The sequence below is a fragment of the Panicum virgatum genome, chromosome 9N (genome assembly GCF_016808335.1).
Source record: "Panicum virgatum strain AP13 chromosome 9N, P.virgatum_v5, whole genome shotgun sequence".
Taxonomy (NCBI): Eukaryota; Viridiplantae; Streptophyta; class Magnoliopsida; order Poales; family Poaceae; genus Panicum; species Panicum virgatum.
This window is the reverse complement of record NC_053153.1, coordinates 79,750,469-79,775,606: the sequence shown is the minus strand read 5'-3', so window position 1 is coordinate 79,775,606 and position 25,138 is coordinate 79,750,469. Positions and strand designations below refer to the sequence as shown.

General features: G+C 50.2%; 4 protein-coding genes across 5 annotated transcripts; 2 read left to right on the top strand and 2 right to left on the bottom strand.

The window, feature by feature from the left end:
- The first annotated feature begins 502 nt into the window (after window positions 1-502).
- Window positions 503-3,856, top strand: LOC120687924. The gene is made up of 2 exons (XM_039970015.1): window positions 503-1,280; window positions 3,799-3,856. The coding sequence occupies exons 1-2, from the start codon at window positions 1,012-1,014 to the stop codon at window positions 3,854-3,856; spliced, it is 327 nt and encodes a 108-aa protein (XP_039825949.1). The 5' UTR covers window positions 503-1,011.
- Window positions 3,857-5,044: 1,188 nt separating this feature from the next.
- Window positions 5,045-6,918, top strand: LOC120691866 (histone H3.v1-like). 2 transcript variants are annotated; one of them, XM_039975065.1, is made up of 4 exons: window positions 5,045-5,279; window positions 5,387-5,478; window positions 5,580-6,573; window positions 6,676-6,918. In XM_039975065.1, exons 1-4 carry the CDS (start codon window positions 5,187-5,189, stop codon window positions 6,694-6,696), a joined length of 1,200 nt encoding a protein of 399 aa, XP_039830999.1. In that variant the 5' UTR covers window positions 5,045-5,186; the 3' UTR covers window positions 6,697-6,918. The 2 variants fall into 2 exon arrangements, with proteins under 2 accessions (XP_039830999.1, XP_039831000.1); XM_039975066.1 differs by having other exon boundaries at window positions 5,046-5,279; window positions 6,666-6,918.
- LOC120691865 (protein unc-13 homolog) lies at window positions 6,780-11,421 on the bottom strand. Its single transcript, XM_039975064.1, has 6 exons — window positions 10,365-11,421; window positions 9,326-10,237; window positions 8,776-9,237; window positions 8,454-8,640; window positions 7,329-8,334; window positions 6,780-7,297 (listed from the first exon to the last, which is right to left on the bottom strand). The coding sequence occupies exons 1-5, from the start codon at window positions 10,965-10,967 to the stop codon at window positions 7,340-7,342; spliced, it is 3,159 nt and encodes a 1,052-aa protein (XP_039830998.1). The 5' UTR covers window positions 10,968-11,421; the 3' UTR covers window positions 6,780-7,297; window positions 7,329-7,339.
- An 8,747-nt stretch (window positions 11,422-20,168) lies between these two features.
- LOC120692202 (protein NRT1/ PTR FAMILY 5.2-like) lies at window positions 20,169-24,382 on the bottom strand. Its single transcript, XM_039975447.1, has 3 exons — window positions 24,125-24,382; window positions 23,834-24,051; window positions 20,169-21,938 (listed from the first exon to the last, which is right to left on the bottom strand). Exons 1-3 carry the CDS (start codon window positions 24,246-24,248, stop codon window positions 20,502-20,504), a joined length of 1,779 nt encoding a protein of 592 aa, XP_039831381.1. The 5' UTR covers window positions 24,249-24,382; the 3' UTR covers window positions 20,169-20,501.
- Between the last annotated feature and the right edge of the window lie 756 nt (window positions 24,383-25,138).

Below are 25,138 nucleotides of genomic sequence, written 5' to 3'. Positions count from 1 at the left end.
TAATAGTGTGTGTAGCCACATAAAGAGTGCAAGAGTTTTGTGTTGTACTAAGTTATGGTGAATAAAGAGTTGAGTTCTCATATAGAGTTGATCTCTCGTATTAGTGTTCAGGTGAAGGTTTTCTTGGTATAGTCTGGGTATAGACTCTATGGAAGAAGTGATATCACACTATTTTGGTACCGCTTCTCGGAAGTCAGTGTCAAAGGTTAGGGGTGCCGATTTCTCAACACATGATATTTACAGAACCGTTAAATGAGTTAGTTAGGCTATAGCCTTTTTTAGCCTCTATAAATACCAACTACTAAATATCTTAGCATGCTATTTTAAGCACTGACTATAACCACCACACATCATCGGAACCACACAACTCGGTATGAAACATGTCCGCTTTGCATGGTAAAATATAGGCTCTCCTTTCATTTGGAACTCAAGAGTTAGCAGTTAAACGTAATCCAAATCTTTGAGTACTCATGCCTAGCCAGGGAACGAGAGAGAAGCTACATGCACGCGGGTTAGGCTTAGGCATCGCCATCGGCCATTGCCACCCCCCAAAGGGCCAAGGCGTTGCCCGCGCCGTGCCCCCCTTCCTAATGCGCTCACCTGATTCACTTCATCTGCTATTCCTCCTCACCAATTCTCCAACCCAACCCAATCCCCGCAATCTTGCATCGTGTTTGGCTCCAAATCCACCTCCTTCGATCCGGAAATCCCCTGCCCCCTTTGATTTTGCACCGATCGTGCGGTTAGATTCAGTTCGTGTTCATTTTCAGTTGCACGCTAAATTTCTAGAATTCCCCTTCATTCTGGGTTGATTTCCTGACGCTGTTTCTCCCTTTTGTGAATTTGAACTGGACCTTTTGAAATTCATGAGCAGCCTCGACCTCAAGATCCGGCTTAGATTTTAACCTTCCATATTCACGTCGAATCCTAGTTGTCAATTTGAGAAGCTTCGAGCGCGAGCCGTAGAAAGTGAATCGAATGAATCAGGTTTCTAGTTGATGCTACCCGGCGATGGATCGCCGCATCCTCAGGAGCGCGTCGTGTAACAACAGCGGTAAGAACTCGACCATTTCCTCTCCGGCAGGGGTTTCACGGTCAGCATCGGTTGTGGGCACCGGCTCCAAGGACGAAGCCATTGCCGGCGAGCACAAGGTGCTTCTGCCACGGCAGCGGCCACCCGGCGGCATGGCGCGGAAGGGCCGTAAGGCATCAAACCGGCGTGTGCAGTGGAAGGATAGACATGGCAAGAAGCTCACCGAAGTCTTGGAGTTCCAACCTAGGTACATCGGAAAGAGTCATTACCACTTACATTTTATGTACATACTTTCTCAATTTATTGGCGCAATTATATTACATGATGATTGTTGGATAGCAAAACTCACTTTGATTTCATGGCATATAATTGACTTAGATGACTTTTGCGCAACTTTTGCTTGTTTAGGAGGTACATTAATTTGCACAAATGGAGATCCAAATAGTTATGAGTGTCCCACGGTAGCATTTGTTGTGAGTATTGTCTATAGCAGGAAAGGGGGAAATGATTGTCCGATTATTTGTTTGTAGATGCAACTTCAACTTGAAGTGGTTTCAATTATAGGACGATATGTTATCTGGCAGGATATGACATTAGAACATGGATTTGTATTAGGGATGCCATTGTCTACCATTCTCAACACGGCTAACTGAATGACTGGGTTTAGGAGCTTTCAATCATCTAATTCAAGTAAGTTGGTTCAATGCATGTGTTTAGCTTTTCCTAAAGTGACCTCGAGACCTAACTAAGCTGTGGTTTGTCGTTATCAAGGTACATAATATGTTTTAAACATGAATTTATTGCCTAATATAGTTTAGGCCAAGTTTGTTAATGATGTATAAAGGCATGATCTCTGCTGTTAATTATTGCAAGAAGATGTAAAGGGATTGTTTAAAGCATCCGTAAACTTACTACAAGTGATCGTAGGTACATCTAAGTGTTTTCATTTGAATGCTAATAAGAGCAAATTAAATAACTTTGGGAGAAGTGAGCTTTGAACTATACTGCATTTCTAATGCCTCAGTGATAGTAATGAGATAAAAAAAATGCCTTTGCTTTGGGTATACTCATTTGTTGCATTACAAGCACAAAAAGTTACTTGCTGGTATTATTGTGGAGTTCAGTTTATGTATTGGTGTTCATTGATAAACTTTTTTTTTTGCAAAATAGGCTTCATCGATTAAATGTATGCAAGTGTTACAATATGAATATTAGGCTATCTTAGGGTGTCTAGTCAGGTTATCAGCAATGGAATTTAATGATTTTAGTCACTTCATTCAATTAGATAATCTAGATGAATTGAACTTTGTGATTTTCTGAACACTTATCAATTATGCATGTGGAGCTACCCCATATTAACTAGGAGTTGATTGTTGAATTCATACTCTTTTTGTCAATTAATATATGAAGTTCCAATACTTAGGAGTTATGGCAATGAGTTCTTCGAAAAAAAAGATCTAAGACAGCTAATGTTCAGTTTCTGATTTGCATCATTTAATACTTATACAGTCAACTGATCACATGAGTATGTACATTACAAAACTTGTGCTGCACCCCAAGAAGACTTTGTTGTTGCTCATGCATTGGAGTGGAAATGTTCAATGATTTTTACGCCCATGTCTAGTGCTTTTCATGGGATTCAAAGTTTTAGTTTGCATTAATAAATGGTGGTTAAAACTATGTTACTATATATAGCAGCTAGCTGAAACTACATACGATCACATGGCCATCCAAATTCTGCTTCCCAATCTATTCTGGCGGTCCAGTGGAGAAAAGGAATATGATTATGGGTTTGACCATACCATAACCAAAAGTTCATATTCTACTAGCCCAGAAGGACTTTGCGGAGATTGGACCTTATCACTAGTTGTCCAATTAAATTTATTTATCCAATAATCTAATTGTTTAGATCCAGACCAGTAACTCCTCGAGAGTACAGTTCACAGGACAATCAATATGACCCTCCATTTTGATGCTACTATTTGCTCCACATAGGAACAAGTCAAATTTCAGCTACCTTACAATTGTAGGGCATAATCTTTTCTGCAAAGATCAGCGAGTAGATTTTGGTTAGATACAACAAGAACATGTCACTTTCGTGCTACTTGAGGAGGATTCTTTTGTTGGCTTGATCACAGAGATTTGATTACGAACATGCATGCTAAACATAACCAACTAAACATTTTTCTTCTATAGTGTTAAATTAGTAACTGAACCCCACATCATTGTGGGATTTAAGCAAATGCAATTTGTGTAGGCTTGTAGCTTTTTGGGGCAATGATGAGGCGAGTAGCATTTCCTCATATCGTATTGCAGTTTGAACTCGTATATTTTTTTATATGAATTTTGTCTCAAGATATTTGTTTCAAATGTTCACAATATCCCATCTGTCGCACTCTTTAGTTCCTGGGAACCAACTATGTTAACAGCTACAACTTTGGGTACATTAGTGGAGTCTTTTATCATCTTAGTAAATATTGAGATTCATTGAGTACTCTGTTATTACTAGTCATGCTGTAATGCAACAAACTATTGTCTCTAGTGGCCCTTCTGTTCACCACTATATTTTCTAACTGAGAATATTGTTACGCCTTCTAGTTAAATCATATATTTGTTTAATGCTCCTAGCATCTAAAAATGTTCATGCTATTCTTGAAGTGGCTGAGGTCTTATTCATGATTGTAATTCAAGAGAAAGACCTAGTGAAGCTTGCTACTTCTATATATTTTTGTTAATCTCTTTAACCGCATCTTTTACAATTGCAGTGACTCAAGCGACTCTGATGACGAATATATGGATACTTGCATATGCTCAATCATGTAAATACCACAGAACTAAATCTCTGGGCATCTTGAACATGTGGATTCTATTTTGTGTATAAAGAGTTGTCCCTCAATATTACTATCTTCGGCTCGGCCCTAACAGTGAACGGCCATGCATACATAAGTTCGTTCCAACAAACTCTGTCTGCCCTTCTCAACGCAAGGAAGTGCATTTTACAATGATGGCCAAACTAGTGATAACCAGCAGTTGGATCTGCTGGACATTTAGCTGGCCTTAACTTGGAGTTACATCGAAGTCCTAGAAATGATCACTGGTTACAATAGTCAAGCAGGAGGAAAGAAGCCAGGAAAGGATGCCTTTCTTTGGTTTATTTTTGAATCCCTCATCATCCCGAGTTTTTGGCCGAGTAATTATTTATATGATAATGCAAATGCTATTAGAATCAGACACTTACTAATTCTTATGCATGATTGAGATCGTTTTTTGTCAATAGTGTTTGATGTATTAACACATGGGATGTTCACTTTTTATACTTTCTGTCAACATATGTTATTCTATTTACGGGAATGTCCAGACTGCTGTTAAAAAAGTGTACTCTTCTTCTTAACAAAATGATCAATGGAATTCCTTCGCATCTAATTTATGCTGCTATGTATGTACTCCCTCCGTTCCAAGTTATAAGTCATTCCAAGAATCTTGGAGGGTCAAACCATCTCAAAGTTTGACTAAAATTATAGAGATAAACACAAAAATTTATGACATCAAATATGTATACTATGAAAATATAGCTAACAAAAAATCTAATGATACTTAATTGGTATCATAAATGTTATTATAAGATTATATAAATTTAGTCAAATTTAAAAAACTTTAACTCTCTAAAATTCTTGAAATGATTTATAATTTGGAACGGAGGGAGTACTCCTGTACTGGAAACAAAAAGTAGTGTATTCATTCTGAGAAGTTGGAGCAGTAAGCCTGTAAGGACCACCGAAGAAGTGAAAATTGCTAGACGAATCGCCAGCCCAGCTCTCAGAAATGGGTTGAGCTGTGTTTTGTGGTCCACGTATGTCCATGGGCCACATAGGTAGGCCCATGTGACGCAGCCCGTTTTCTTGGCGACCCTCGGATTCTTTCCCCCTCCTGGTTGAGGCCCCACGCCACGAGGCTCCACAACGGTCACTTGCCAGCTAGGTCAACTTGACCGTTACCACTCGCGGCGCTTCTTCTTTTTCTCCGAACGGCTTCATCCCCTTCCCGTTCCGCTCCTCCTCCCCCAAATGGACATGCCGCCTCCTCATCACTAGTCATCATCAGTGCCCCGCTCCCATCCCACTCCTCTCGCATCTCGCCGTCGCCGCGGAGCACGATGGGCTGCTTCCTTGGCTGCTTTGGGGGGGCCAAGGAGCGCCGCCGCCGCCGCAAGCGGTCGCCGGCACAATCCCCCAACGGCCGCTCCCGGGTAAATGACTCGATCTGCTTCGTGTTTCGTCCCCCCTGTTGTTCTTTCGAATTTTAGGGTTGGATCGGGTCATCTGATCGAATATGTTCTGTGTGCGATGGGATCAGGCCGCCCCGCGGGTTACGCCGAAGAAGGTCGATTTGGATGGGGAGGTCGTCTCCGCCGCCGCGCCGCTCCTGGCGACGCTGCCCGAGCTGAGGTTCGTGGTGGATGGTTGCAATTTCGATCATGAGATCTCCTCGCTGGGGGAGGGATGGGGGTTGGGGGATTCGTTTCATGTGATGTTCTCTGTTTGTTCAGGGACTCCACGGATGACATGTGCTTGACCGTCGTGAAGAAGAAGGTGACGTTCGATCCCAACGTCACCACCTTCGAGGCGGTTGCGATCCTGGAGGAGGACGGCGAGGGAGCCGATCCGGAGGAGGATGGCGCTAGCAGGGAGAAGGACTGGATGCTGACGCCGGAGTGCGCCAAGTCCGAGGCCTTCCCCTTGAACCACAGGTACAGCAACTGCGCCGACAGTGACAACGACAGCGAGTACGAGGACGCCGAGGAGGAAGAGTACGACGAATTCTACGACGAGGAGGAGGATGAGGAAGAAGAGGACGGGCTCGATGTGTGCGCGATGGACGACGAAGAAGAAGAGCACGGTCTCCTCAGCATTGGGCGTAGCGAGGAGGAGGCATGCGAGTCGCTGTTCCTGCTCCCGATCAGCAAGACGCCCAAGGATAGCGGCGGTAAGGTAGCAGCGACCGGCGTGGCCGCGTCAGAGGCCCCCGCGGTGCTCAACTCGGTAGAGAACCTCACCCAGTGGAAGGAAGCCAAGCCCAGCGTTGCCGCTGCGCCCAAGTCCTCGGACAAGGAGAACGTCGCGCTTGGGCAGGAGAACCGGATGGACCTCCTCGCCGAGCCAGCGGCGGCGGCAAAGAAGAAGGATGAGAGACCGGCGTTCTCGCACTACAGCTACACCCCCAGCACGCCGAGCAAGCAGGAGGCCTCCGTGGACGCCAGCCTCTCCACATGGCTCGGTTCCTCGGGGACGCCTGAGAGCAACTCGGTTCGGTCCTACTCGCCGATCAGCCGGGAGGATCGTCCGATCCTTGGGGCCCTGACCGTGGAGGACATCAAGATATCATCAGCCAACTCGTCGCCGAGGAGGTCGAGGTCCCCGAGCCCGAGCCCAGATGACATGCCGATCCTGGGGACTGTGGGGGCTTACTGGAACTGCAGTGCCAAGGGGGCTGATCCGGTGACAAGAGGGGGGTTTATGAGGACCAGAACCAGATTTGGCCAGGTGAGCTTAGAATCTCAGCTATCTTACTGTTGAATGTTGATGTACTTCATGCTTGCTAAAAGTATTATCCTCCTGATGGTAAACACCTCCAGAATTTTGCAGGATGAAACGGTGAATTGCTAATGAAACACCTCCCGCTAGGAGGAGAAAGAGTGCCAAAAGCAGTTATGGTGATGGGGAGTCATACAGAGTATGAGAGTGCGAGAGATTGTGAATCCAGTTACATTTCTGTGGTCTGTCTATTCTGTATTCTTTCATATATATGTTGTAAACATTACATTGCCATCCATATTCTAGCATGCTCTTTTTGTGGCACTGTCAATATGATGTATTACTTCAACATTATTCTGTGACTTCTGTCAATATGACGAGTTGCAATTGCCCCTGTTCTTCTCCCCCCTTCTGAACTATGCTTGCCCTGTTTCCCCCATCTGAAGTGCTTTTTTCCCCGGTTCTCCTCCCCCCTGTATCTTCTTGCACAGTCACAGACTCACAGTGACCTGTATGTCTGGTTTGATAATTTGGGGACCTATTTTTCTACTCGGATGCAATGCCGAAACCACTTCATTTTCCGAATTTCAGACAAATTCTCTTCCCTTGACCTTCACTCCTGCAATGAAAACTACAAACTGAAAATGATTTAAGTGGATTTGTTTTCAGATACTTGCAATACACATACACCCCATGTCAACATGCAAAATGAAGTCTGCAATTCACACACGCCCTGGCTGCAAGAATAGAAAGATCCAGCGAGCCTGGTCAGCAGTTACCGCCTCTTGGGAAGCTGGAACGTGCGCTTCAGGAAGTGGCTGGCGACCTCGTCGTCGCGGTGGCACAGCACGCGCAGGATGGTGTTTGGGTCCGTGCGGCTCCACCGCCTGGTCGTCGGCGGCATCGGTAGCTGCTGCCTGTCGGAGACCGCCCCGGTGGTCTCGTACGCCGCGATGCCGAACTCATCCACGAGCTGCTCCGCCGTCTGCCCCATGAGCGCGACGACGCCTTCTGCTGCCAGGGCCTCGCCCTCTACCACCTCTTCGGCCACCAGGCCCTCGCCACGCGTGCAGAAGGCTCGCTTCAGGCTCCGGAAGTCCTCCTCGATGATGGCGTGGTCCTCCGTCGTGAAGCTCCTCTCGCTGCCGCCGGCGAGCAGGACCATCAGGAATGCCTGGAACGAGGCCTTCATCACCTCCCGAACGGCCACCGGCTGCGCGCGGTCGACGAGGATGGTGACGAGAAACGACAGGTTCTGCTTGAGCGTGCGGAGCGCGGGGCGGATGCGGGCGTCCGCGACGGCGCCGACGTAGAGGCCGCCGTAGAAGGAGTGGTGCGAGTCCAGGAAGATGAGGCGGTACGCGGCGACCTCGGCGACACGGATGATCGCCGACTGAGCCGCGGCGCGAGAGTGCTCGAAATGGGTGGACTGCGCGTGCGCGAGGTGGCGGCTGGCGGCAGAGGACGTCGGCGAGCCGCACCTGCCGTGCGAGAAGAAGGAGAGCGACTTGTCGAGCGCGTGGATGTGGCTGAGCAGGTAGTGGAGGGTGTTGAGCCGGATGTATAGGCGCTGCGTGCCGCGGCTGGTGGACGGGCGCGGGTTGTTGCCGCCGGAGATGGACGCGTTCTGGCCGGGGTACACGCCGCCCCGCGGGCTCGTCCCGGTGGCTCGGCACGGCGACGCCGCCCTCCTCCACAGCCTGATGATCTTGGAGTCCTGGTTGCACCTCGTCAGCGGCGGCAGCGACGGGAGGTAGCTCTGCTTGGTGCCTGTTTGTTGAGCCAAACACAAAGGATTGGCATGTCAATAATATTATAGTGGCAAATGAAAACGATGGCAACATCTGCGGAGGTGGCAGCAGCACGTGTGTGTGTGATCGTCGCCGTACCGCAAGACGCGAGGAAGGAGATGTACTCCTGAAAGATCGCATCCAGCCCGTCGGCGAGGTCCTGAACCATGCCGTCCCTCGCAGTTACCGGGATACCAAAGAACTCATCGATGGTCGCCTTGGCCAGCTTCATCAGCTCCACCGCAGATCGCGCATACGGCTCGACTTTGGACTTGGGTATCCAGCTCTACAATGGCAGGTTTCGTATCAGACTTATAACATTGGACGATCAATGAGTACTAGCATGCATGTTTTGAGGGGCATGGAGAAATGTGTCTTTAGTAGGAAAGAAAAAAAAGGAACATGGAGAAATTTGGCACACCTCGGTGTCTTTGGCTCGTAGGAGGCACTCCTTGGCAATCCTGAGCTTCTCTTCGATCCAGGTCCTGAGAAAGCGCAGCAAGAGGGCCTCCACGTCGTAAGGGACCACCTCCCTCACCACCGACTTGCCGCCGTCGTCGCTGTCTGCCACATCCTCCACCATCATCTGCACCAGGGCCTTCTCGAGCCTGCCCGCCGCGTGCAGCACGTGCACGAGCTCGTTGGTCAGGCAGGTGGCCTTGGCAAGATACTGCTTCAGCACGGCGCCGTAGCAGCTGTGGAGAGTGACCACGGCAGCCGCTCCCGGGAACGGGTGCCACCGCTTCAGCACGGGGCTGAAGTTGTCTTGCTCGGACAGCGCGAGCTGCTCGGCGTCCTTGGCGAGCCGTGCCAGGATCTCGCTGGGCTCGTCGTCGCGGTTGATGACCATACTGTTTCCCTGCCCAAGCTCGTTCTCTAGCACCTGTGGTTGCATTGCATCAGATCAGAGCGATCTCAACATTTAGGCGCAGGATTGAAATTGGAGTTGTGGCCACGTAGGTCTCGCTCACCTTGGTGAAGGCACTTCTCATGGAGCACCTCACGTAGTAATCGACACGGTCGCCAGCAAAGCTTCCTATGCTGCCGCCATCATGCTCGGAGTCTGCTGGCGAAGTTGTGCCCATGCCCGGCACACTCTCCGCGATGATCCTGTTCGTGGTGAGGGCCAACGACAAGGCGTTCTCCATGGCAGCAATGCCGGTGCCAGCCATGCCCTTCCCGAACCTCTCATGGTAGTCGAGCAGCTGTTTCTGCGACCAGTCGCGTATCGCCCCGAGAACGCTGGAGAGCACCCGGGCATACACCGTGTCGTGGTTCTCCTGCTTGGCGTCGGTTGCCACGTCCGTGAGCATTGTGAGCGCGGCGCCGGCGAGGTCCAGCTCGATCTGCCCGGTGGCCACGTACTGCTGGAACAAGACCCAGGCGAAGCACACGTTGTGCAGCGTCTTGTCTATGGCAAGTGTCGCCCACGTCCTGGTCATGAGCTCGAGGAGCTCATCCACCTCGTCGAGTACAACGGTCGCCTCCTTGAGGTCAAAGATGGCCTGGAGCAGCGAGACGTAGAGGAGCACGTTCAGAGGGTAGCCATCGGCCCAGTGGCACGCCTCGCCCGGGGGCCCGGTGCCGGGGGCGGAGCGCCAGGCGAGGGCGAGCACGGCGTCGCAGAGGGCGCGCATGGTGTCCGAGGCCTTGCCGGTGTCGATGGCGCGGGCGTCGGCGGCCTGCATGATCTCCCGGAACCGGAGCACGGGGGCGTTGAGGCGGTCCAGGGGGAGGGACGGGTGGAGGATGAGGCCCTCCTCCAGGAGCTTGAGCTGCCGGCGCTGCCACTGGTGGTGCTCAGCGCTGTCGGTGAAGTCGGCGAGCTTCAGCTGCCGGAGAAGCTCAAGCGGCAGGATGATCGTCTCGGCCTTCTTCCCCACCTGCAACCTTAACCCGTCCGTCATCAACTCTAACTAAGCGTCCATCCAACCAAGAGCGATGCATCGAAATTCTAAGGCAGCGACGCGTCCATCCACCATGCGTCGTCAGTGTGGAGAGACGACGCACCTGGCCGACGAGGGTGCGCATGAGCGTCTTCCGCAGGCGGGCGTCGCTCTGATCCGTGACCCGCATCTGCTGCCGCATGATCTCGGCCGAGGTCATCGGCCGCCTCGGCTTCCCAGGCGACCCCGGCGCCTGGTCTCGCACCGTGCGCATCCGGCCGGGCGACCCCGGCGCGGACGACACGCTCATGCTGCTCCGCACGGTGGTGGGCTGCGACGCCCGCCGCGCCTTGAGCCCCAGCGCCCGCTTGACCCTGCTGCTGACGACATTCATGCCCGTCCCGCCCCTCGGCCCGGCCCCGATCGTCGGCGACCCGTCCCCTCCGCTGTCGCCACCCGCCGTCGCCGGGTAATAATTCAGCCCTCCTCCCCTGCCGCCGGCCGCGCGGCACGACATGAAGAACACCTCGTACGCCGCCTCCCGCAGCTCGGTGCGGGAGAGGCCATCGACGCCTCCGAAGGGGCACTCGACGGCTTCCGCGGCGGCGACGGAGGCGGCGGCGGTGGAGCCTAGGCTGCGCGCGTCGAGCTCGGTGGCGGTGGTTTCCGAGGAGCGCGCCAAGGACGACGCGGACCGGGAGCGGTGGTGGTGCTGGAGGCGCCCCATGTCCTCTTCCTCGCCGATCGAGCAGCGGCGGCTGCTGGCTCTCTCGGCCCCAGGGAGAGGCGGAGGGGCACGCCAGAAAGGGGGAGGCGCGGAGACCGCGCGCGGGGGAGGGCAGGGGGGTGCCCGTGCCCCCGATCTCGCGGGCGGTTGGCATATGGCCGTGGCTGCTCGCCGCGCCGCCGTTCGAGGTGAGCATGACAGCTGGCGAGGCCTGGGTGCCCGGATCTTCGGAATCCGATCCGCCGGTTATTTGGGACGGACTCCTATGGGCTTTATCGGCAGGACAGCCCAGCAGAAAAGGCCGTCCAAGAACGGTAAGCGCGGTCCAGCACCTGCAGGATGCAGCCCAGTCCATCTGTTTGGTCTATTTTGGTTTAATAATGGGCTCCAACAGTCAGGTTTCTACGAAGTCGCTGGATTCATCAGTTTCGAACGAGTTTTCTTCGTCTTTGAACGTAAAAACATTAAAAAAAACAGAGAGAGAGAGAGAACCAGCAGGTAAAAGACACAAGTGATTCACTGGCTCGTCTACTGAGAGAAAAAAAGAAGGAAAAAGATATAAAGGTAAGTGATTCTTATGAATCTTATCCCTTTTCACTGAGCTGAGGCCACATACGATGTACATGGCAAATCGCTTTTGTGCATGCTATTATCTTCTACCATTTCCACTTCCACTAATTACTTGCTGAGGTAATGATGCGTCAAAAGTTAATCAAAGAAGTAGAACTTACGGTGGTCAGCGGTCAGCAATGAAGTGCTGATACAGCATGGCAGCGTTTAGTTTTCAAACTTTTTTGCACAGTACATGTCACATCGAGTTTTCGAATATATGTATTGAGCATTAAATACGGTTGAAAAATAACTAATTACATAGTCAAACTGATTCATACGAGATGAATCTAATGATGTTAATTAATTTATAATTAGACATTAATTGTCAAGTAACAACGAAACATGCTACATTATTCAAACCCAAACTTTTTCACCAACTAAACACCCCGATACCATTCAACAATGTCGCTGGCTACCTATTGGAGACTGGCGAATGCATTGATGAACTATGGCATGTCAACTGACTCTGACTAGTGACTCCCTGCCAACCAACTCACTTCTCACCCCCTTTTTAGTTGCATAATTCAAAATTCCAAAAAAAAAATTCCGAAACCTGCATGGAGACTTAAATCTAGACGAAATAAAAAAACGCATTGCACAGTTTACCTGTAAATCGCGATACGAATCTAATGAACCTAATTAGGACGAAATTAGACGCTAAATTGCTACAGTAAACACCCTCTAATGATGGATTAATTAGGCTCATTAGATTCGCCTCACGATTTACAGACGAATTCTGTAATTAATTTTATGATTAATATACGTTTAGTACTTCAAATGTAGAAAGATTCTCTTTCAAAAATTTTACACCCTGAAACTAAACAAGGCCTCAGTCTAGAAGGACTAAACCACTGTCGACTGATGCCAGCATGAATCCATTAATGTTCAGGTCAAAGGACTAACACGAAACTGTCAGCATACTAATCAAGTTCGATTAGAATGTTTCCTTACTGTACTCAACTGAAAAGAGGTGCCCCGGTCCTTTCAAAAAAAAAAAAGAGGTGCCCCGGTGATCAAGACGCCGTTCTTGGTTTTGTCATGCATGTAATCTCTCCATGGATACTGACAACGAGGTCTTCTGTCTGCCACCTCAGCAATGCTAGCTCTATTCAGTTGTAGTTATCACACGCGGCTGGGTTTTCGTATGGACCGTTCCTTTGGTTCTTTTTTTTTTTCCGACACGAGCCTCATCCCCAATTCCATTCAAACCAAACGGAATTACACTCACAGGTATTTCAGAGTTTAGGCAAAAGAGCAAGCAGATGGGGGGAGGGGGACAGCGAGGAAGAGGGGGGGAGCCTAAACTATCTAACCTGAATTTCAAGCTAGATAGATCAGTGAAGTTACGAAGTTACCACACCCAGGATTCCCAGGTGGGGGGTAGCCAATATAGGCGAAAAGCAAATTAAAGACAAACTAAGGGGCCCGAGCAGAGCCAAGAAACATCAAGTCTGCGAAGCACCAACAGCTGCAAGGAAGCCTCCAGGAACATCAGGTGCCGCTTCAGAATCGTCATCTTCATCACTCTTCCTCCTCAGGCTGATCTTCGGCTAGAGGCAGGAGCATCCTGGCGTCCGCAGCACCGGCTTGCTGAGCGAGTACCTTGTGGGCGCACGCCAGCACCACCTTGATGCCGTCCAGCAGCTTCCCTTGAAAGTCCGAGCTGTAAAGACCTGCCCAATATTTCATAAAAGCACATGAATGTAGTAAGATTTCTGCAGGGTGTCGTATACGCTTAGCATCAAACACCGCTTTGTTGCGACACTTCCAAATGGCCCAGCATATCACTGCAAACCCGAAGTGGTGAATTTTTTGTCCATCTGGTAACCATTTATCGATCCAAAGTTTGTAATGTGTGTTATTTCTTGGAATGTCAGTGGCTCCAACGCACTAACCAACCAAATCCCAGACACATTTGGCTACTGGGCATTGAAAAAAGAGGTGGTTAATAGTTTCTACTTGGTCACAGAAAACACAGGAGGGATCACCAGTCCATTTTCTTTTAACCATGTTGTCCTTGGTGAGCACAACCCCTTTCTCAAGTAACCAAGTAAAGATCTTTATTTTATAGGGTATCCTGGTTTTCCAGATGTGACTGAATGTATTTGTATTCCCCTCCTCAGAAAGATGATCATATACAGATTTTGTGGTGAAGGTTTTTTTTGCTGCACCATTTCCATAAAACAATGTCTTCCTGATTCTCAAAGTTGTAAGAGAATACTTTTTCCAGAAGTGCCATCCATTCCTCAAACAATAGGGGGGCAGCCATCTGCTGAAGAAGATGTGACCATTATTCTGCAGCACCTTATGTACAGAAATCAACTTGTCATTGCACAAGTCGAAGAGGACAGTGTGCTCTTTGCATATGGGTTTCTCATTAATCCAACAGTCTTCCCAAAAGAGGGTATTTTTACCATTTTTGGTTTGAACTTGCCTCCCCCTTAGATACACCTGTCTGATTTTCAGCAGGCTTGCCCAAATAGGGGAGTCGTCCAGCCTGTGTTTCACAGTGCTAATGATGTTATTCCTCAAATATTTGTTTTTAATTAATTGTTGCCAAATACCTTCCTCATTTTCTAATCTCCACCACAGCTTACACAGCAGACTAACATTCATTTTGAAAATATCTTTAACCCCCAGCCCGCCCTTCTTTTTGCTTAAACATATCACACCCCATCTGACAAGGTGGTATTTTCTTTTTGTTCCTCCTCCTTGCCAGAAAAAAAATTCTTCTTTGTTTATCCAGTGATTCCACGATTGTTTTAGGTAGGAGATAGATTGACATATGATAGATGAAGAAGCTGGATAGGCTGGAGTTTATCAAGGTGGTCCTCCCAACAATGGACAAGGAGCTACCTTTCCACATAGCTATTTTTTTCTCATTTTTTTCAAGGAGTGGTGTCCAATCCCTCACATGCAACCTGCTAGGGCTGACTGGCACTCCAAGATATCTTATAGGGAAATTGTCCATTTGGCAGTTAAAAAGATCTGCATATAATAACCTTTTCTTGTCGTCTCCATTAATTAGGAGCACTTCACTCTTGGTGAAATTGATCTTGAGTCCAGACATCATTTCATATATGTAGAGGAGTAATTTCATGTTTCTAGCATTATCCATGTTGTCTTTAAGACATACAATGGTATCATCTGCGTATTGGAGTATTGCAACACCTTTGTCAATCAAGTTATCAGCCAATCCACATATGAGATCATTTCTTTGAGCTTTTCTAACCATCCTTGCAAGGCAGTCAGCCACAAAGTTGAAGAGAATTGGGGAGAGTGGGTCATCCTGTCTCACCCCCTTGTGGCCAATGAAGTATGGACCACAAGAATTATTAATTTTAACACACACCGTCCCTCCAGTGACAACTTGTTTGATCCAGTTGCACCAGACATCACAGAATCCCCTTATTTCTAGATTCTTGAAGAGAAAATTCCAGCACACTTTATCATATGCTTTTCCAAAATCTAGTTTCAGAACTACACCACATTGGTTTCTTCTTTTAGGCTCATGAAGCACCTCGTGCAAAGCTAAAATGCTAGACACAATGTTTCTTCCTTTCATAAAGGTTGTCTGGACATGCAAGATGAGTTTGTCAGAGACTGAATCCAATCTCAATGTAAGTGTTTTGGTTATCCATTTGTATATGCAATTCAGTAAGCAGATGGGTCGATATTGTTGGATTTTTTCTGCCTCTGCAATTTTGGAATCAGGGTGATAATGCCATAATTTAGTCTACTCACATCCAGGATTCCTCTATGGAACTCATCAAAAAGTTGAGTGATATCAGTTTTCACAATCTCCCAACAATGTTGAAAGAATTCAATGGGCATGCTGTCAGGGCCAGCAGCCTTGTTCTTCTCCATCTGGAATAAGGCATTTTTAATTTCTTCTTCGGAGAAAGGGCGAATAAGGCATGTATTATCAGAATCAGCTAGCAGTTCATCACTATCCCATAAATCCAGGTCCAAAGAGAAGGCATGGTTCTGTTCAGGACCAAAAAGATTCTTATAGAACTCAGTAGCATGTTCCAGGAGGTTACTGTCACCTTCCACAATCTCCTCACCATCTTTAAGGGATAGGATATTATTTTTCCTTTTCTTGCCATTAGCTACTCTCTGAAAAAACTCAGTATTGTTATCTCCCTCGTGCAACCATTTTTCATGTGAACGACGGAACCAGTACAGCTCCTCCTCTTCAAGCATACTGAGTAGTTGACTCTGTATGTCCACCTTCTTCTGGCATTGTGGTAGAGATAGGAGGCAAGTTTCCTCTTGCTGTTCCAGGGAGAGTAGATTTTCTTGGATTTGTTTTTTGATTTTCCTATTTTCTCCTTGTAAATTGAAGCCCCAGCCTTTGAAATATTGCTTAAATCTTTTCATTTTTGCCTGAATTCTATCACAAGCAGAGGTAGCATAGCATGGTTTATCCCGCACCTCTTTGACCTTATCCAAGAAGTCTGGGTGCTTGGCCCGGGACAGCTCATATCTGAAAGTAAGGCTTCTCATAGGCTGGTTAATAGATGTAGATAATATCAAAGGGTTATGATCAGATATCTCTCTAGGTAGATATCTGGGTTCCTTTGGTTCATGGTCATGGATTGCTTGTTGATTGTTATCTTCCATCTGAGCTTTCAGAAGTAGCTCTCATCCATTAATTGCAAAGGTGGTATCATTGGCCGTGTTTGGTAAACTATCCCATCAAATTTACACAAAAAGACGAACGTTCGCATGGAGTCTATTTGTAAAATCTTTTCAGGGACGGGTGTAACTTTTTGAGATGAATCTAATGACGGTAATTAATTGATAATTTGCTACAGTGATGTTACAGTAATCATCTTCTAATCGCGCGGTCAAAAGCCTCATTAGATTCGTCTCGCGATTTACACGAGGAGTTATGGAAGTGGTTTTATAATTAGACTTCATTTAATACTCTAAATTAGTGATCAAAAGACTAAAAAGTTTTCGCGAATTTTTTTACAGGCTCAACCAAACACGGCCATTGTTAACTTCACTGTCATGGTGTAAATTTTTACCGCTAGTGAGCCAACGGGACGTTTGGATGGTGGCAAAGAACCAAAGATCAGAGGTCTTATCCCCGAGCATCGACGACCTTCTCGCTGTATCCTTTTCAGTACTTTCTTCAGTCCACCTACACAAAACACACACGCCACTCACCAAAAGTCTCTGCAGACTACTAGAGCCTGCGAATATATCTTCAGTCTCTTCACCGATCTACTTTCAGTACTGGTAACTATCCACTGACGATTCACTGAATGATAAGTAGTGCTGCCGTCTGCACAATGTACAGTACTGGTACATCAGTGATGGGATCCCCAATTTTTTTTCTCGAGGCATAAGAGTTTCAGACCTATCTGATGCCGCCATATACAAACACTTTTGTGGAGATCGTGTGGTTTTTACAAGAGTGCTAAGACCGTCCACAGCGATAGGAGGAAATGGAGGAGTAAATCTACTGTTTGGCACTGTAGATGTACTATTTGGCACTGTAGACAGAGAGGGCGTGGGAAACGAGGCAAGAGCAAATTTGTTCTTGCTCTTGCCATTGTGGACAGCCTAATGTAGAAGCTGCGTAGTCCTATGATGGGGTGTATTTTCCTAGCTCTCTTTCGTCTCTATGGGGTGTATTTTCCTCACTGAAAGGTCGAATCAATCGAATTTCTCATGGCATCCTCGCAACTGAAAGGTCGAATCTTTGATGGAGTATATATAATAATGGGGCATTTGGGTGCGACGACAAGCCCGTTCCGCCGATCCGGAATTAATGTGGACGCATAAGACTTTGTGCTAGTGCCGGTAACATCCATGGTCCCTGGCGATGTATATTCCTCCGAGATCTCCACGGAGTCCGATTACACACTTGCCTCTCCGGTTCACCAAAGTCTGTCGATGTAACTGGCAAAGGCTGTGATTGTGTCGACTACAGGACCTGGCCACTTCATTTCATGTCTAGTGCTGTCGACTACAGGAAGAACTTCTTGCTTGCTTTGCCAGAGTGCCATTTGTGCCCCTGCGCTGTAGATAGCGGCTGCAGGAGACTTTGGAGGATCCCATCACAGATTTGTGCACAGGATTGATCGATAAGCGATCAAGGTTGGGTGTATGATCACACCCCGTCACGTCAAAAAATCAACCTTTCAACTGTCAAAAAGGCCACCGGCGACATATTCAGAAAAGTGTCATGGATAAAGCTTCGTGAGACTACTCTGTATCCCACTGAAAACATTTATATATTCTTGGAGCTTGGAAGCTGACCAAATTTCTACACTCTACTTTAATTCTGTTTGATTCATGAGTTAGAGTTAGAGTTAGATTGGATTCTAACCCAAAAGTATCCAAACATGATAGGTTAGACACTGTGTTCGGCTGGTGGGTAGGGCTCCAGCCCTACAGTAATTCACTCTCACACCACTCCAGCTCCAGCCACCAGCCAGGTAACAGTGTTTTTCTCTCACACCACTCCAGCTCCAGACTCCAGCCTGCCGAACGCGGACACTCCAAAAAAAACTATACCCCCTAAGGCTATTTCCAGCAGGTCTCGTAGCGCGTTGCGCATGCGGAAATTGCGCAACCCGAAGCCACTGTAGTTGCTCCAGCAGCGTGCGCATCCGGTGTCGCATTTTAGGAGAGGAGGAGAGAGGATAGGCAAATCCACGCATTCTCTCTCCTATGCGCATCGCCGCTGTGAGCATCGGTCGTTGGCTCCCGCGTCCCCTGGGAGGAGGAGGCCGCACCGGAGCCTGCGCGGGAGGAGGAGGCCACGCCGGAGGCCACGGCAGGGGAGCGCGCGCCGGAGCCCGCGTGGGAGGAGGACGTGTCGGAGGGGCCACGCCAGAGCCCGCGCGGGAGGAGGACGCCGCGTCGGAGCTGGGGCCACGCCGGTGCCCATCGTCTGCCTCTAGATCCGCCCTTGCTCGACCAGGAGCTCTGGAGTACGACCTCGGATAGCTCCGGCAGCTCCCTTCCTCGCTGCTCCGGCCTTCCGCGCCGCCGGTTCCTTGGCCGCGAAGGTCAAGACCGCCGGCCGCCTCGCTCTAGTGCCGACTCTCCACCGGCAAGCTCCGCCGTCGAGCACACCGGCGGCATCCAGAGGGGCAGCGCCGGCGCGTGGGAGAAGGCGGCCCTGGCCCTGGCAGGCACATGCTCCGCCTTGCTGGCTTGCTGCGGCGAGTGCAGCATGTAGATGACGGAGAAGAGAGAGACGTGTGGGAGGGAGAGCAGTTGAAGAGATAAGATTGAGTTGGGACCCACGCGATTTTTTTATCTATATGCGCAGCTGGTTCCGCGTCCCTGCTGGAGATCTCCTCATTTTACAACGCGAACACACTGCGCATATAGCTGAGTATGCGCATGCGCAAGGGTAAGCTGCTGGAAATAGCCTAAGGGGTATGTTTATTTGGGTTAGAGTGGTGGGCCCACGTTTCTTTTTTAAATCCGGATCCCATTGTGCCCACAGGCCACTCGGCATCTCCCTCCTCTCCCGACCCCTCGCGACCAGGAGGGGGCGTGGCGGCGGATCTGCCCGACGCCCCTACCCTTTACGCCCCCTGATGCCCTCCACCGCCGCCATTCGCCGGCACACCTCCCACCCCCGACGCCCTCCGCCGCCCCTGTTCTTCGGCAGATCTGCGCGCCGCCAACCCCCTCGACGCCCGCCGCCCCTCCCGTCCGAGCGCCGCCCCAACCGAGCCCCGCCCCGTCCGAGCGGTTCCACGATGCGGCCCCCCGGCCAAGCGCGCCGCCCACTCCGCACCCTATCGCGCCGCCCAGGATCCGCCCCTGGAGCGCCGCCGCCCCTGGAGCCTCACCGCCCCTGGGGCCTCGCCGCCCTCAAGATCCGCCCCTGGAGCCTCGCCTTGCTGCACATCCGTCTGCACGCCCCGCTGCCGCAGGAACCCCCCATGGCGTTGCTCCGGAACTTCGTCACCTCCGGCTCGCATGGGGACGTGCTGCGTCCGGGGCTGCCCCCCTCATGGCCAGGGCGCAGATTCTCGCTCCGCGCCCTCAAGTCGTCGGAGCGCCGATTCGCGCCGGGGGGCTTGTGCCGATTTGTGCCGGGGGAGGAGCAGAGCTCGGCGTAGAGGAGCAGGGTCGCCGCCGACAAGACCACGCGGCCAGGGCGAAGGAGGGCTCGGCGCGGAGGTGCTGGAGGCGGCGCGGACCGCAGCGAGGCAAAGCGAGGTGAGAGGACGGTATCGAGGGCAGGCAAGGCGAGGAGGAGGAGGTGCAGGGAGGGTGCGGCAGCCGGCGGCGGCCAGCGCTTTGACAAGACAGAGGTGAAGCACCGGGTGATGGACGGGCTGCTTGAACATGTAGGCCGGCGGGCCACGGTGGCGTCGCGGCCGGGAGGCCGGGCGACGGCAGCGCAAGTGGGCGACGGCGATAGCCAGCGGGAGACGGCGGCAGCGAGCGGGCGGGGGCACGGGCGGGCGGCGCGGGCAGGCGGCCGACGGCGGGGCAGGCAAGCGGCACGGGCGGCAGCGGCGCCGAGCTCGGCATCGGCCGCGTGCGGGAGGAGATCACAGATGATGTGGCCACACCAAATCTAGTTGGAAGGAGTGTTTAAAGGAGATAAATGATTGGTAAAGTGCATTTAATATCAATCTAACCCTTATATCCAAATGCTTCTTTGGCTAGAGTTTGTTGAGAGATACTTTAGAATTAGAAACTAACTGCAACCTCTAACCAAGTTTAAGTGTCCAAGCAGGACCTTTGTTGTCAGACATTTCTCGCACACAACTTTTGGTATTCTTTTTCCTGATCTGTTCATGCGGTCATACGGAAACTACTTGTAGAAATCCTGTGATTTTTTCACAACAGTGGAACAGTGGAGCCGCAAAGCTGTAGGCATGAACACGACGGATCGCGTCATGGCGGCGGCCCTTCTCCTGCCCTGCTTCATCAACCCAGTGGCTCCGCCTGCAGCTTGGCTTTCTCGGCCTCCAGGCCCATGACAATGTCGATCGTCTCGGTGGACTCGGCCTTGTACCTGTACACGCGGCTGAGCGCGAGGAAGGCCAGGAAGTTGATGCCGCCGAGCACGGTGAGGAAGGCGTAGTAGTAGTCGAGGTTGGAGGCGTTGAGGTTGTTGGTGACCCAGGCGTTCCCCCGCTCGCGGGTGATGCGCGTCACGGTGGACAGCAGGAAGCTGCTGAGGATGTTGCCGATGCCGTACGCCGTCAGCGACATGGCCGTGCCCAGGCTCTTCATGCTCTCCGGCGCCTGGTCGTAGAAGAACTCGATATTGCCCACCACCAGGAACGCGTCGGCGAGGCCCATCAGCACGAACTGCGGGAGCAGCACGAAGATGGTGAGCCCGAGCTCGCCGCCGGTCTTGTCCAGGCCATGGCTCCGCGCGTACGCCAGCCTCCGGCTCTCGGTCGCCGACGCGATCCCCATCGTCACCACCTGCAGGAACATGCCGATGCCCATCCGCTTCAGGATGGTGATCCCTCGCGGGTTCTTCGTGTACCGCCGCACGGCCCTGACCAAGACCCGGTCGTACACCACGATGGCGATGAGCATGGTCAGCGTGACGAACGCGCCGAGGCTCGCCGGCGGGATCTGGAAGTGCGGCCCCATGTGCCGGTTCATGGTCGCGCCCTGCTTCACGAACAGGGTGGTGGTCTGCGCGATCAGCGTGCACGGCACGAACGTTGTCACGAGGAGCGGCACCAGCTTGATGATCTGCTTCGTCTCCTCCACCTGGGTAACCGTGCACAGGCTCCACCTCGCCGGCGAGCCGCCGCCGTCGTCCTTCACGGCGGCCTTGTTCAGGAACCTCATGGAGTTGGTCGAGTCCATCCGGAACTTGCGCTTCCTCGTGTACACCTCGAGGTCCAGCTCGTGCAGCTCCTTGGCGTCGGTCGGGACGGGGACGTTCCACTTGAAGAGCGCGGCGGCGAGCACCCTGCCCATGCTCGTGAACGGGCTGCCCTGCGGCACCCTGTGGCGGTACAGCTTGGTGCCGGCGAGGAAGACGGCGATGGAGACCAGGAGGCCCAGCGTGGGGATGCCGTACCCGATGGACCAGCTGACGTTGTCCTGGAGGTAGACGAGGACGGTGGAGGAGAAGAGGATGCCGAGGAAGATGGTGAACATCCACCAGTTGAAGAAGGAGAGCTTGTGCATCTTCTCCCGCGGGTCGAACTCGTCGAACTGGTCGGCGCCGATGGTGGAGATGTTGGGCTTGGTGCCGCCGTTGCCGAAGGCCACGATGTACAGCCCGCCGAAGTAGACCCCGAGCTGCAGTGCTGAGGCCTTCGGGCAGACGCCCGCGTCGCACGGCGGCGGTTTCAGCGCCGGCAGGGTGACCGACAGCACCAGCAGCACCATCCCCTGCATTACATTGTCCAGTCACTTTAGTTACCAGTAAAACTCCTTTAGATTGTTTCAAGCTATGCTTCGACAGCCTGCGTGCTGTGCTGAGTCTTGTTGGCGGTAGTAATCATCGAGCCCGAAACTTTTCATAGTCTAAAAACTAGTAAAATTCCTTGATTGCACTAGTGACAGTAGAGTGCCAGTGGGTGATGATTTCAGGTAAAAGAATTAAAAGAAAAACTGAAAGATGGTTTCTTGGTGCTTATTTGAGGTAAGTAGCTTTCAAGAACATGGAAAATTATGATTCCGGTGTGATTAAATACGAAGTTATACCTACTAGTAAGTGCTTCACAAATAAGTAGCCAGACAGTCCCGGCCAAACATAGGGAAATTAAAGAATAATATAGAAATAAGGCCAGACAATCGTACGCCTGATTTTAGAGAAATGCAGTCCTTGTCATTGGTACCCAATGATTCAACTTAAAGGAACCTAGCCCTTGATTCAACTTAAAGAAACCTAGCTTTTGTTTAGATGCATAAAATTTTGGCTATAAAATACTACAACACTTTTGTTTGTATTTAGTAATTATTGTCCTGTCATAAATTAACTAAGTTCAAAAAAATCGTCTCGCAAATTATAGACAAATTGTGTAGTTAATTATTTTGTTTAGCTACATTTAATACTTCGTGTATGTGTTTAAAGATTCGATGCGTTTAAAGATTCGATGTGACAGAGAATTTTGATGGGCTAAATTAGGCTTAAGTTGATAGCTAGTACAAGATAACGACCCTGACGCTACCGAGATGCTGCCACTGCAATTCGGAAAGCACATAGTGACGTGACAAGAGGGGGCCATGGTCGCTCGGGCATCGACTCTGGAGACAAGAACAGCTTAACATTTCACACTCACAGCTTTTAACAAAGGTTGCAGCAGCAGCGGATCACTGTAGCTGCAGAGCAGGACGCACTGTCCGTGGAAATATCTGGCATCTCTAAGCGCCATACAATCAAAATCAAAGATTACTCCCTCAGTCCAAAAATAAATACAATTCTATGATTTAAAATTTGTCTCACAAAAAATATAACTTTGATCTAGCAACCACAAAAGACAAAAGTCTCCAGAAAATTCTCATACAAAAGACAAGGCAATGTCTAGATTTTTCTTACAAAAGATAAGGGATATTTTGGTAATTTGCACTTAAAATTGATTTACGTGTTTAATTCTAAAATTGCATTTATTTTGGGACGGAGGGAGTACTTTACTAGGGAGGTAGGGTTACACTTACGCGGTGCTCTGTTAATCACTGAACTCATCAGGAAATAGGTCGTCATCACCAGTCACTGAACTTATCAGGAAATGGGTGGTCATCACCAGTCAGAGGCTATGGATGAACGTCCAAGCCTCATCTGATCCGAACCCAGGAAAGGACAAAACAAGTTGAGGTCTGGCCGACCTGAATCTACACCAGTCAAGATCTACGGCGCTACATTCCTATCCTAGTAGCTGTTGGATGAGGAAACAAGGAGAAAGCATTGTGGATCCATGCATCTGTGGATAACTCTGTTTGGTTATTATGGTTTCGCTGCTGCTGCTGCTGCTCCCAATAACCAACTAATGGATTTAAAGTGAAAAGAAAAGAAAATCTCTACTGCTGGTTTGCAATCACACGACAGAAGTTCCTATGAAGTTTAAGTCCCTATATTTCTGTATACTTTGAATTTGTCCTGTTTTTGACATTTTTTTCTATCCAAAGAACACATAGTTCGGTGACCAGGCACGCGGTGCTGTGAGCATGATTGAGCTATCTGTTCTTCTGTTCAGTCAAAACTCTGTTCCAACGACACATGATACATGCACGCTTGTCTGAACAGATAATAATTAAGGAGTTTATCATCAGGAAGGAGTATGTACCATGAAGTATATGGCGGAGCCGACGACGAAGGTCCAGTACCTGCCGAGGTACGCGTCGGCGACGTAGGCGCCGAGCAGCGGCGTGAGGAAGACGGTGCCGGACCAGTTGGTGACGTTGTTGGAGGCCTCCACGGTGCCCTGGTGGAGCTTGTCCGTCAGGTAGATGATGAGGTTGGACGCGATCCCGTAGTACGCCATCCGCTCGAACAGCTCGTACACTGCACACGCATGCTCATCAGATGAAGGGGAGGGAGGTCTGCGGCGTAGCGTAGCACTAGCACTAGCACGCACCGACGATGAAGGAGCAGGCCGTCCAGCCGCCGCGCTTGGAGCGGAGCACGGGGTTGCCGCGCAGGTCCACGGACCCGTCCTGCGCGTACTCCGCCGCCGCTCCCCGCAGGTCGCCGCTCTCCATGGCCGGGCTCCCTGCGGCCGTCGGTAGCTAGCTGCAGTTAGCTGCTCGGGGACGGACGGTGACGGTCACTCTCCCACAGTGTCAGTGTCACTTCACTCGGCCCCGGCCTCAACGCCCAGCGCGGAGGCTGCTCCTGGCGGGGACCTGCATTTATAGACGCCGCGCCACATTCTGTCACTATTTAATTTAGTTCTCACCCAGTAAACCCGATAAACAAAAAAACATCACATCGAATATTTCGACACATACATAAAGTACTAAATAAAGTCTATTTATAAAACTTTTTGTATAGATGACCTGTAAATCGCGAGATGAATCTAATGAGCCTACTCAATCTATGATTTGCAACAGCGATGCTACAGTAACCATCTGCTAATTATTGATTAATCATAGATTAATTAGCATCATTAGATTCGTCTCGCGATTTACAATTTATCTGTGTAAAAAAATTTATAAATAAACTTTATTTAGTACTTCAAATAAATAAGATTCCAAAGAAAAAAATTGCCCTTAGAGGCCTCTAGCCCGTCGCTCATGCCCAGCCGCCCCCACCACGGTCGCCATGGTCTGCGGCAGTGACCCTGTGGGCCAGTCTCACGGGACGCCGACACGGCCTCGCACCGTCGCGGTGTGCTGAAGATACCAGGAAGGCAAGTTTGTCCAATGCAAGTCGAACCAAGCACTGAGTGATTGCTGCTAAAAAAAAAAAGCACTGAGTGTTTGGTGAATGGTGTCCGGTGGGAATTGAAGAGAGAGCATTGAGCAAGCACCGAGCGGTGCCCACTGCCCAGGACCTGCTGTGGTTGGAGTTGGCCAGCGGCGTCCAAGCCTGCTGCTGCGGCAGTTGTGCCATCAGCATGACTGCATCAGCATCGATCTACGGTAGATGC

What these genes read in the sequence shown, in the direction of transcription:
- LOC120687924 (XM_039970015.1), top strand. Translation starts at nt 1,012, where the DNA reads ATGGATCGCCGCATCCTCAGGAGCGCGTCGTGTAACAACAGCGGTAAG. An exon ending in GTCTTGGAGTTCCAACCTAG is followed by an intron (nt 1,281 to 3,798) that starts GTACATCGGAAA and finishes TTACAATTGCAG; the next exon opens with TGACTCAAGCGACTCTGATG.
- LOC120691866 (XM_039975065.1), top strand. Translation starts at nt 5,187, where the DNA reads ATGGGCTGCTTCCTTGGCTGCTTTGGGGGGGCCAAGGAGCGCCGCCGC. An exon ending in CCCCCAACGGCCGCTCCCGG is followed by an intron (nt 5,280 to 5,386) that starts GTAAATGACTCG and finishes CGATGGGATCAG; the next exon opens with GCCGCCCCGCGGGTTACGCC. An exon ending in GCGACGCTGCCCGAGCTGAG is followed by an intron (nt 5,479 to 5,579) that starts GTTCGTGGTGGA and finishes CTGTTTGTTCAG; the next exon opens with GGACTCCACGGATGACATGT.
- LOC120691865 (XM_039975064.1), bottom strand. Translation starts at nt 10,967, where the DNA reads ATGGGGCGCCTCCAGCACCACCACCGCTCCCGGTCCGCGTCGTCCTTG. An exon ending in TGAGAAGTGCCTTCACCAAG is followed by an intron (nt 9,238 to 9,325) that starts GTGAGCGAGACC and finishes ATGCAACCACAG; the next exon opens with GTGCTAGAGAACGAGCTTGG. An exon ending in CTCCTTCCTCGCGTCTTGCG is followed by an intron (nt 8,335 to 8,453) that starts GTACGGCGACGA and finishes CTCAACAAACAG; the next exon opens with GCACCAAGCAGAGCTACCTC.
- LOC120692202 (XM_039975447.1), bottom strand. Translation starts at nt 24,248, where the DNA reads ATGGAGAGCGGCGACCTGCGGGGAGCGGCGGCGGAGTACGCGCAGGAC. An exon ending in GGCCTGCTCCTTCATCGTCG is followed by an intron (nt 24,052 to 24,124) that starts GTGCGTGCTAGT and finishes ATGCGTGTGCAG; the next exon opens with TGTACGAGCTGTTCGAGCGG. An exon ending in GCTCCGCCATATACTTCATG is followed by an intron (nt 21,939 to 23,833) that starts GTACATACTCCT and finishes AATGTAATGCAG; the next exon opens with GGGATGGTGCTGCTGGTGCT.